This window comes from Larimichthys crocea, chromosome XXIV (genome assembly GCF_000972845.2).
Source record: "Larimichthys crocea isolate SSNF chromosome XXIV, L_crocea_2.0, whole genome shotgun sequence".
In the NCBI taxonomy this organism is placed as follows: Eukaryota; Metazoa; Chordata; class Actinopteri; family Sciaenidae; genus Larimichthys; species Larimichthys crocea.
Window position 1 is genome coordinate 1,483,649 of NC_040034.1, and position 11,835 is coordinate 1,495,483.

An 11,835-nucleotide genomic window follows, 5' to 3' on the forward strand; every position below is an offset into this window, starting at 1 on the left:
CGCTACTATTTTCCCCCCCTGAAAAGTATTTTTGCATCATCTTGCAAACATGTCATTTGTCAAGCGGGCTGTGCGTTTTTCTTTTGTAATGAACATGTTGAGTTGGCCCTGACAAGCCCTATTTGGCCCTTTTTGTGGCTGCTGAAGGTTCGAGTTTGGGTCAGATGTCTGATGACCTTGGAGACCGCAGGCCAATAAGCCTATTTGTGGCTCTCTGTCTCTCAGTGTGCATGGACTCCACCTCACCACCTCACCCCGGGAGTCTGGGAGTCCCCTCCACCTCCACCACCACCCTCCTCCGGCACACACATCTCAAATTTTAACGCTACAGTGATGCTCTAATTTACTGTGTCGTACACACACTTAGAGCCAACTGGAAAAAAAAAAATCTTTATGACTTATAAGAGTTTAAATGTGTTGGAAATTATAATCCATGATGTTAGACCTCCACTATTATTTACATGTAGTACAGTGGGAGTCATATAACTCGCCTATGAAATATAAGAATAAGCACTGACATTAAAAAAATACTTCATTTTACATAAAATATGAGAAAATTGTGCAAAATGTCATTTTATATCCAAACAACTAATATCTAAATCTAATTTAATTTCTTTAACCCGTGTATTCCCCCTGTCTTTGAGCGAATATTAATGTTTATGAATCTATAAAAGGCTGTCTGAAGTGTAATGAGGTGAGGTTATTTTTAATGGCCAGAAGATTTAAAAAGAATTGCTTTACGTGGTGACAAACACGTGTGCGTGCTCAAAGCATTTCTGATGAACTTTCCCAGTGAGCCGTGACGCTCGCTAATAGAAAATACAGGCCTTGTGTGAGCACGCACACGTTTTCTTTTTTTTTCTTTTTTTTTTTATGGAAAGCAGTTTCCTGCTCATGTAAAACAAACGACAATACCTTGAATTTAAACATAGCTGCATTACAAGAGAGGGAAGATAAAAATTTTTATATTATTCTCAGAATAAAAACTGCTGATGATTCCGCCCCCCCCAAAACAATCGGAAAACTCCAATAACAGCCAAACAATTTAATGAGATACATTCAATTTCATTGTGCAACATTTGTCAATTGTTAATGTTCTAGACTGCAACATAAGACCAATGCCAATTTTGTCTAAACACGCCTGGAGATTCCCATGCTGTGTGTAAGGCTAATTGCACTTCATTCAACGTACCTTAAATCTAATAAATAAACTTCTCTGTGGAGCTCTCGGGTAGGCTACTTTGTTTTTTTTTGGTTTGTTTTTTGTTTTGTTTTTTGTTAGAGAAGTGGGGAAAACAACGCTCCATAAAGACAGTTGCTTTTATCAAAACATGAACAACACAAAATAAAAGCATACAAACATATAAAAAAAGAGCAAATTAATAAGAACCCTGAAACACTAATGCAAAGTTGTTTTCCCTCTTCTGTGATTGCTTATTCGTGAAGTTTTACGTTACCCCGTTTTTTTTTTTTTGCCCAAAGACATTTGCAGAAGTGTGCAGTAAAAGAATCTGAGAGGAATTGTGTTGATGGATGGAGTAGCAGTCATAACATCAGTCCTTCAGTACACCTATCCTGCAAGTTCTTTCAGACAACGAGAGTTTGTAGTAGTAAAAAAAAATAAAAAAAATGGACAGTTTATTCCTCGCGTGTCTTTGGTGCGACTGCGTGAGGAGCTGGGAGGTGGAGAGAGGGGGCACGAATATTGGTCCTGCGGGCCGAGTCCTTCATAGAAAAAGGAGGCAGTGGGAATGAAACGAAGCCACAGGGGACAGACTTGGTGTCTCCTGTCCTCACTGTCTCTTTCCCCCCACACACACACACACCCTCCCACTCCCCACCCCGACTCAGTCTCGTGGAGCTGACTTCACAGCGCCGAGGCGGTGACCGGGTGGATGGCGTCGCGGCTGGCTGTCATGCTCTTGAAGGCCAGAGGGGTGGCAATGTCACAGCTGTGGGGAGATAGAGCACTGCCACTGGCCGGCTGCCACGTGGGTCCGGTCACATAGGCCGAGGTGGTGGCGCTGTACCCCATGTAGGGTGACACTTGGGTGGGAGGGTGGTAGGGAGGGATGCTGGGCGCTGTGACATAGCTGTTCACTGTGGGCAATCCATTCGGCGTCTGGGGAACAAAAGAGACGGGAGAAAAAGAGGATGTTAGAAAGTGTAAAGATCACAGAAATGTTATTGAATTTAGTCGCACGACAGACAGACAGACAGACAGACAGACAGATTGAGAAGCGAGTCTCTCATTTTTAGCTACATTATTTGGTGACGTGACCCCCGACCCAGGTAGACACGCACAAGCAGCTGAGCTCTAATGGAAAAAATCTGAGGCAGGCTGCAGAGAAAGAAAGAAAGTGAAAGGAAAAGTGATGCTGGTTGAGTTATAAACAGCAGAAACTTAAATTCTAACTTCACAGCCACCACATAAAAAAAAACCCATTCTCCCAATTTTAAAGAAAGTATGGATGATCAATTATGCGCTCTCATGCCCCTGGAACATATTAAACGTGTATTAAAACCATGCATGCATGATTGCCCGTCTATGTCAAAGCCCGTGACTTGTTTTCTACCCTGAAGTGGACGTTTCTCCGCCGCGGCGTTGATATACCACGTCAGACGATGGGAGACAGGGTTGGTTGGGTGGTTGTTAGGGGGGGGGGCGCCACAAAACAGATGTCATGAGAGATTGAGAGTGAAAGGGCAGGAAGAGGGGAAATATGATAGAGAATGAGGCGTGCATATAGGGTTCGAAGCATGAATGGGCTTTGCTTTTTTCTGGCGTGGCGACAGGACTTAACTTGAGGAATTCACCAAAGCATTTCAACAGGGAGGCCGAATTTCTGTTCCTGGGTGGTCTGCGACTACTGAGAATTATTTCTTTTTAAAAAATTTCAGTTGCTTTGACTTCTTTTTCTCATTGACCGGCAGAGTCACTGGCAATTTCTTTCAAAAGCAGATATGAAAAATTACACTGCAAACTGACGTTTTGTGGTGATTTATAAAACATAACCCTGTGTACACACACACACACACACTTTGTGGGTGTCTGTTGGGTGACTGTGGGTGTTTGTCTGTGTTTGTGGGTGTCTGCGTGTCTTCACTCTGTTCACACACTTGAAGCAAATGTCACAAGTACGCACGCAGGCCTCAGAGCTGCTTCTTAAAATGATGTTTTCTCATTTAAATCAACCAAACATTTTTCCCAAAGATTACACACATCCTGCACTAACGACTACCACACACACGTGTACACAGTGCATGCTGCACACATAAATACAGCACATATACACAATAATGAGAAACCTCTTTCGGGGTATAATGCAATCGGCTGCGAGAACACACAAGCACAGAGCTGCATCAACACTCCTGACACAAAGTCAACAAAATCCAAGGAGTGTGTTCTCCTATCAGATTGCATCATTTGCTTTAGGTGTATCTGTTATTTTGTCCACCCCTGCTCCACCACCCATCATCCAACTAACTATAAAACAATCCTGTATATATAAATGTACATGTTAGAATTTATGTTTTATATTTTAAATCTGAGTGTACATGACAAAATGTGAATGTTTTTAGTTTTAAAGTTTATTTTCTCTGCTTTTGTTTTGAAGGGACAAACTTCTATTTTTAATCATAATTTGTTTTGTTTTTTATTATCAAGTTTTCTAAACCTGGAAAAATTAATAATAATTTTTTTTTAAATCATTGATGTCATTCATCCAAATAATTACAAGTCAAACGGATTCACTTGGTCACGCTCGGATCCCTTTTGTTTATATTTCAAATAAATCATTTGAAACGCGCCAAATATTTAAAGGAACATTAATCTAACGGCGGAGAAACGTTCACGGAATATTATATTTTAACTTAAAATGCGTTTTTACTTTCACGCACGTCAACGCAATCCGCTCCCGAACCGTCGCGCGCACTGAGCTCAAGACTTAAATCTACTTTTAATGATGCTTCTTCTTCTCCTTCCTCCTCTTCCTCTTCTTCTTCCTCCTCCTCCAGTGAAAATCCTGGGAGTCCCTTGGGTGCATCTGCCCTCTTATAACAGCGCCTATAAGGCCACATGTTACAGACCGCAGCCTCTGACTTTGTACACAAACGACTCATATTTGACTAAAATTAGACCTTTGGAGAAGTCTTCATCTGAGTTAACTTCGCACTGACAGTCAAACGTGGAGGATATATTTAAAAAAACAAAAAACAAAATAAGGCCTTTAGCTTGTAAGAAAACATGAAGGAAGATGGACTGTGTGGTTTGAAGTCTTCGGGGTCTTGGAGTCGTTTCCACACAATCCTCTGCGTGACATGTGCGTCTTTTTCTTTTTTTTACTGCGTCTCACAAACAAACACAGATCTATTTAACATCAGCAGACTGCTGCAGTCAAGTCTGAGTGACAAAGGCACGGTTAATCCTGCATCGTTTGGTGGAACACTGCGGCGCTTCACCATTCTTTGTTTTTCATGCAATAAACTGTAATTTATGGAGTTATTTTCTACATTTTAATGGCTCACGTGTGTGTGTGTGTGTGTGTCTGTCTCTGTGTGTGTGTGTGTGTGTGTGTGTGTGTGTGTGTGTGTGTGTGTGTGTGTGTGTGTGTGTCTAAGCGCTCAGACAGACACTGAATGTGTCTTCATGTCACTGCGCCGGCGCTGATTTCTGCGTAAATACGCGTGAAAAATGCCAAAAAAAATAAAAATAAAATAAAATACGCGTCGAGAAATTTGTTTTTGTTTCGGTTTGTGACTAATATGATAAAAGAAGCACGCATGCGCGCACGCATCACCATAATCCATCGCAAACAAACACCTGGAAAATGTTATAAACATTTATTAAAATAGGTTTTGGACAAAGCAGAAAAATATTAAAATTTAAATTGATTTAAGAGCCATCGTATATTACATATTTTTAATTCATTTGGTGCCAGTTGTGCGTAAAGCGACTTTAAAATGAGGAAAATGTGAAATATTTGTATGAAATTCAGCGCCCATTAACGCATCCATCTAAACCCTGACTTACTTTGGATACGTCTCTTTGACAAAAGCCGAATTAATGTGCCGAAAGTTGCACGACAGTAGATAAAACATCAGCCTGTGAGCTGCTCTGGTTTTTACGCAGTAAACATGAATAAGACAAAATCTGAAAGCTCAGTGTCTGAGCTCAAACCCTGCATGGACTAGAGCATTAAACAAAGCCATTAAACCTCTATATAGGCCCGAGCTAGAATCATTCACCAGGAAACCGAAAACAGACTCCACATATATACATGAGCATATTTTTATGGCTGCAGCCAGTTTTCTGAGTGTTAAACACGCTACAGTGGATTTCTAAAGCTCGACATACCAATGCAGGAAAACAGGAATCAAGAGAATAACCAGGCTATCCAAAACTCTTTGACCTCGTGATTCTTAAATCATTCACACTCTGATGATTCATAAAAACACTGACCATGCAGCAGGGCCTACAGGAAGTGCACCTTATAAAACCAGAATAAAAAAAATAATAAGATATTATTAAAAAATAAAAAAAAAAGCACCATTACCAACTAGCCAACAGATGGAGCGCATTAATGCTGTGAAAGGGAAATGTCCAAGCCACATGATTATTCAAATATTATAAAATAATACTGGAGTAAAAGTCTGATTGACAGAAGTTTGGAGAGACTCTTTCACACTAATGTTGCATTTTATCTCACAGAGAAATGAGAGGTGTTCCATTATTTATTTATATATATTTTTTACCTGTGTGTATTTTGCTTCAGGTTCTAAATGCGGTTTATCCACGCCATTGACTAGTGGAGAGCTTGCTGGTGGGAAATTAGTCCTGTTTATAGCGCTCCATTCTTCTAGTTTGGCGCTGGAAAAGGATGGACTGTCACTAACTGGGGGGGCAAAAGAGAGAAGAGAAGAGAGGAAAGTCAGAGAGGAGATTTTAAGATTATGGGAAAAGACACGCACAGGCCCGCTTCAATAAATCCTCAGCTCTTTTTTTTTGTTGTTGCACTTAAAGCTCCATTATTTATCATTTTTACGCACAGGTTATAGCTCATAGATCAACGAGCTTCCGTGCGCGGAACGTTTTTCTAAAACGTTTCTATTGTTGCTGAGTCAAAACAAAAAATATAAAGGTTAAGTATCTCAAACAAAAACGTGCACAATCTGATCCTGGGACAGTTTTTTTTTGTCTCAGTTCTCTCCTCTGAAAATAAATAAAACATAAATTTGGACGGGTTTTTTTTCTTTTCTTTAAGCGTTCATCAAGGAACTATTTTTCTCCCGATTAAAAAACTTTGAACACTGCAAAGAAAAAGAAAACAACCCGTGTATTTGTAGATCAGATTGAGGCTCGTGTTTGGAGATGTGCAACAGTAGATACAGAGAGAGAGAGAGGGGGAGAGAGGGGCGACGCTCTGGTGGGTCAAGAGACGTTTTAACCCAGCAAAACGTCTTCCTGTCGGGGGACAAATTAGATTTACTCTCACCGTCTCCCTCCTTTTGTGACTGATGGATATTACATTATACCCAGCTCCCAACGTTTACACGGAAGCGTAGAGCCAGAGCCCACCGACGGTTTAACTCGATAAAGAACTTTTTTTAAATTTAAAGTTCTCCTTTTGTATATGTTTAAATCCTGCAGCCCTGTAGGCCTACATTCAAGCCGGCGTGTGTGTGTGTGTGTATGAGAGAGTGTGTGTGTGCCCGCTTGCGCGCTAAATTAAAGCGAAATCATTTTATGCAAATTAAAATCCTGATTTTTAATAATTACCTGCCATTTTTCCCATAAACTCCAAATGTAAAAATATATATTTAAATAAGCACTTTGGTGCAAACTGAGCTCTCACCTCAGCAAATGTTCTGCCACAAACATCTGCTAATAATTTCCGAATTGTTTGTAAAGGCAGCCCTTCAAAACATATCTGTGATTTTCGCTTTTTCTGCGCTTTAAATCGTTTTTGGGTTTTTTTTGTTTTACGCACGGCGGTGGGAAAGTGGAGACAGAGAGGGGAGAGGAGACACAGAGAGAGAGGAGGCCGGGGCGTGTTTCTGCATGGCAGCCATGAATCCTGACAGCAGCCTCGCATTGGACTGACAGCACTTCCCCTCCTGCCACTAGAAAACAAGCTCTGAGAAAATCCCTTTCACAACACCGAGCCGACCATTAACACTGATTTATGCCGGATCCTGTTTCACTGTTTCCAAAACAGTTGTGGCCTCGCTCGAGTCCGAGCCAAGCTTTATCTGGGCCCTACCTGCATGTGATACACACACATAAATAAATATATATATATAGGACAAACACAAGGCATGCAGCAGGAACACATCTTAATGTGAGCTGCTTCTTGTGTTGTTGGGTTTATTTTTTAAAAGTCTGAATCACAGTTTAAAATCCTGCACAAAATGTCTGGCCTCAGAGTCATGGCAAACATTCAGCACACCTCATTTTGATGCACTTCATCTCACCGCCTTTTTTCCCCTCTGCTGTCCCTCTAATATTCCACATCCGCCTCTTAATTATTACTGCAAGCCGGACCATCTGTTTCTGAACTAACCTGCCTTCCCTTTTCAAATCAATATCAGCAGGCAGGTCAAATGGCATTTAAGCTCTCTCTCTCTCGCTCTCTCTCTCTCTGCACAGAGGCCTGTGAGCTTATAACGTCCCCATCGTTACGTTCTTAGGCCTGTAAAAAACAATTAGAGTAACTCAAAGTGGAGAATAAAATCCACTTTCTCTGTCAAACACACACACACACACATTCGCACTCTTGCGCGCAAATAAAAAAGAAAAACCCTTCAAAAGTTGTGCAATAAACAAATGCTACCGCCCTCCATGCAGCCATGCTTACTTTGTTGCTCTGTAATAGACCGTATCCCCAGAATATCTGTTACAGAGTGCGAGGAAGGCCATATCCTGTGCATGGCCATGTGTCCGGGAAGGGTGGGCATGCCAGGGGGAGTGGGCACTTTGGACGTCGGGTATGAGTATAAGTGGTTGTAGGGTAACGATGGTTGTGGCGGTGGGTGAGGCGCCTGCTTGCCCGACTCATACTGGCTCTGCTGGGACAGATTCCCGATCTTGTTGCGCAGGATCCGACTGATGGAGCTGACGGAGGGCAGATTGAATTTGTCACAAACCCCGTCGGCGAGTAGCCTGTCCCGGATCTCCCAGGCAAAAATCCCCGGGTCTCTCTGCTTGTATGTCCGTATGTGTTTGACCACGGTGGGTGTGGTGACCCTCGGCTTGCTGCCTCCGATAGCCCCCGGGAGGATGGAGCCGGTCTCGTTGTAGCGGGCCAGGATCTTGCTCACGCAGCCGTGAGAGACGCGCAGCTGCCTGCTGATGTCACAGGGTCGAATCCCGAGTTGGGCCAGCTCAACTATCCGGAGCCGGATGGCGTTGGGGAGCGGCCTGCCGTTCACGAAAACACCGCCGAGTTGGTTCACCTCACCGAAGGCTGGCTCTGGTGTCAAAAACAAACACACAAAAACGGCAGAACAGTGAGACAGCGGTTAGGTAATCAAACCAAGGCCCATCACAGAGCGTCAACCCGGGTTAAACCACGCACACACATTACGCCTGATACTACGTGCCAAATGCGTAAATGTGCACAGTGAAATATGGGAAAGATCAGAAGTTAAAGTGTGTTATGGATCCACTTATTGCAAAGTTTTTGTCACTGCAGAACCAAAAGTCTCCCACGTGGTTTAAAACCATCACTGCGCTTCAAGTGTGCGCACTAAAATAGCAGTTTACGACCTAAAGCTCTGAACAGTGTTTGGCTGAGAAGTATGAACCAACAGCTGAGTGATAGCAGGCTAAACTTCACGCGGATCTCCAGCGCTCAGTGCCAAAACTCACGCGCAACTGACACATGGAATAACTCCGCGCGCTGCTTTTTTTTATTATTCTTCAGAAACATCACGCACAGACAACACGTCGCTGTTTGTCTCCCCTACCTTTGACGTTTGGACCTCTCGCTGCATCCCCCCTGACAAGAGGAAGAAAAAAAGAAAAGAAGAAAAAAAAAAGAATAGACCTCGATCCAACATTGAACAACTCACCCATCGTGTTAAAGCCGCAAATGAAGAATACGGTGTCCGGTTCGTGCCTCCTACGTGGGTCCTGCTCCGCGTCCAGCGTGTCCACTGTCCAAAACCGCGTCCAAGAAAATCTTCTTGTGCGATAAGGAACAAGAGGGACAAAATTCTCGATCTGTTTCCTGACGGCGCCGGAGACAGGCTTACATTTCAATCTGTTGAAATCAGGAGGCTGGACTTCCAACGCTTCCGACGCGCCGATTGGCTCCACTCTCCAATAGACTTTGGAGATCGTTGCCTAGCCGTGTTGCTATTGGTCCAAAAAAGTTTGACATGACAAGTCCGCAGCGATCTCCCTCCTCTCCTCTCCTCTCCTCCACCTCCTCACCCCCCACAATCCTCTTCCTCGTCCTGCTCTCTCCCATCTGAAAGCGAAGCTGGGGATGTGCCACCATGAATATGTTCTGTTATTGAGACAGATAGTGTGAGGATGATGCTGCATCGAGATATTTTTGGATCAGATCAGATAAAAAAAGATGCGTAAAAAAGTTCCCAAACAATCACCTGAAGTAAATCATTTCATACATTTTTATTTATTATTAACATCCCTGAATTTTATCCATTTAATATTTTATTTTAGTTAATTATAACAAATATTTAAACGTTCAAGCAACAACAACAATAAAAACCAGAGTTGAGGTTTGTGCTCAGGTGGAAAACCTGAGTCTGTGTGGCTTCACACTCCACTGCAGCAGCCTTCATCTCCAACCTTTTAAATGGCATCATTAGGGAAATGGGAGGAAATGAATGATTGGTTTTTGAGTAATGCAAATGGCTGAGTGATGTTTGTAAATTGTGTCTCAGTGCGCGTGAGGATTATCACACTTTTTAAAAATATATATATATATTTTCACCTCCTTAGTCATCCATGTTTTTACTCTGCTTTACGCACCAAACATGGACTCCAAAAAAAAAAACAAATCCCTTCACGTGGATGATGTTTGTCTGAAAATTAGAAACGTTTTAACTTTCTTTTTCTTTTTTTTGGAAAGAATCTGCCCTCTCGTGCTAAATTTAAATTAAATTTTAGGATTTATTTAAATGTGTGTGTGTGTGACAAACGTTACACTTTAATGTTTAATAGTTTTAACTCAATAACATTCAGACTTTAAGTCCATTTGATGCGCATTAAGTCTCTGCACCGGACAGGCCAAACGTTGCCCCCTTTTTTTTGCCAATTACGCACAGCGCGCTTTGACGCATACAGAGCTTATATGATAAAGAAATTACCTTTTTTTATGTCTTAACCTTTAAATAATTAGCTCCCAGACTCAAAGCTCACAGGCTTATACCTTTTTATAAAAGGATTATTTCTGACTTTACTACCTCTGCATTACAGTTCAGTCGCTGTACAGAAAGCCCACTTTGCAAAAGGCAATAAGAAAGATTTGTTGCTTCCCGACACGAGAAACAAACACACGCCATAACTTTGCGCCTTTCACTTCTCTCCTCGTTTTGACACGTGCTTAAAAAAAAAGAAAAGAAAGAAAGAAAAGGCCACGGCGCATGACTGACCTTCATCTCTGTGCAACCTAAAAGGGATCAACGTGCATGTAAACATCAAACGGAGGCTCCTGTACAGACGTGCAATTAGGAATATTGTTGAAAAAAGAGCGAGAGAGAGAGAAAAGCTGTGCTGACATTAAACACCGAAGCGTCTGTGAGGAGGCCAAAATGTCCACACACAGTATTTGTTTGAGCACGTACAGATCTGTGGGCTGCATGCACACCGAGCAGGGATGTTTTTTTTTATTTTTTATCTATCAATACAAATATTATTTGTTTAATTTTCCCACCTTTTTCGCGGTGGCACAAATCTCTGAGATTCCAGATTAAAGCTGCGCGCTCTGACACCAACACGAGCCTCTATAAAGGAGGCGCACGTCAACTCTTTATCTGGCGTTATTTATCTTAGTTTGCTCTTTATTTTATTTTTTAAATTTCATCTCTCCCCTCTCCTTCTACCTGCTCACCCTGCTCAGCTCCCAGGCCGCTAATGCGTCAGGGATAATGTTTACCGTGGTGGAGGTGGAGGTGGAGAGGGGGGGGAACGTGCTCGGCTTGTTTCCACTGAGGTTCCTCCGGTGGCTGAAATAACAAAAGGTCAGTGTTGAAGGGATCAAAGGTCTCTGCAGGACTGCTCCATCGTCAGCGTCTCAGTTATTGTTATTTATTTTTTAATTTATGTATGACAGATGTCCAAGTTGAGGATGCGCCACGTCCACGTCGTGTTTGTCTGATTAATGACATCACACAACAACTGGGCTAAATAAATAACCAGCTGATTATTGAAGGCATTGTTTGAAAACTAATTTTATTATTATTATTATTTTTGTGCGCATGTCCGTGCTTCTTAATAATGACATCCAGACTCTACATGTCACATGTCTGCGCAGCTCACAAGCCCAAACTCGTCCAACGTCGGATTGAATTGTGTCAAAGTGTCCGTGAAGGCAACGCATCACTTGTCAGACAAATTGTGTAACGATGGACTCAGAAGCTTCGCCTGTCCGCTCCCTGCAGGAGACAGACCGACGCGTTCCCCGCACCGTGTCCCACTGTTCCCCCGCATTTGGCAGCAGATTTCTCCTCCTCCTCCTCCTCGCTCTCTCTTTCTATCTCTCCTTCTCTATATATATTTATAAATGCTGCTGTGTGTGTGTCAGCACAGGGCCTTTACATAACAATGATCACATGTGCTGCTGCTGCTTTTTTTGGGGGGCTAAA

At 42.5% G+C, this 11,835-nt stretch overlaps 1 protein-coding gene across 1 annotated transcript; it reads right to left on the bottom strand.

Annotated features, from left to right (window-relative positions):
• Positions 1-1,262: 1,262 nt before the first annotated feature.
• On the bottom strand, positions 1,263-9,600 carry pax9 (paired box 9). Its single transcript, XM_019277837.2, has 4 exons — positions 9,073-9,600; positions 7,857-8,471; positions 5,755-5,894; positions 1,263-2,122 (listed from the first exon to the last, which is right to left on the bottom strand). The coding sequence occupies exons 1-4, from the start codon at positions 9,074-9,076 to the stop codon at positions 1,868-1,870; spliced, it is 1,014 nt and encodes a 337-aa protein (XP_019133382.1). The 5' UTR covers positions 9,077-9,600; the 3' UTR covers positions 1,263-1,867.
• Between the last annotated feature and the right edge of the window lie 2,235 nt (positions 9,601-11,835).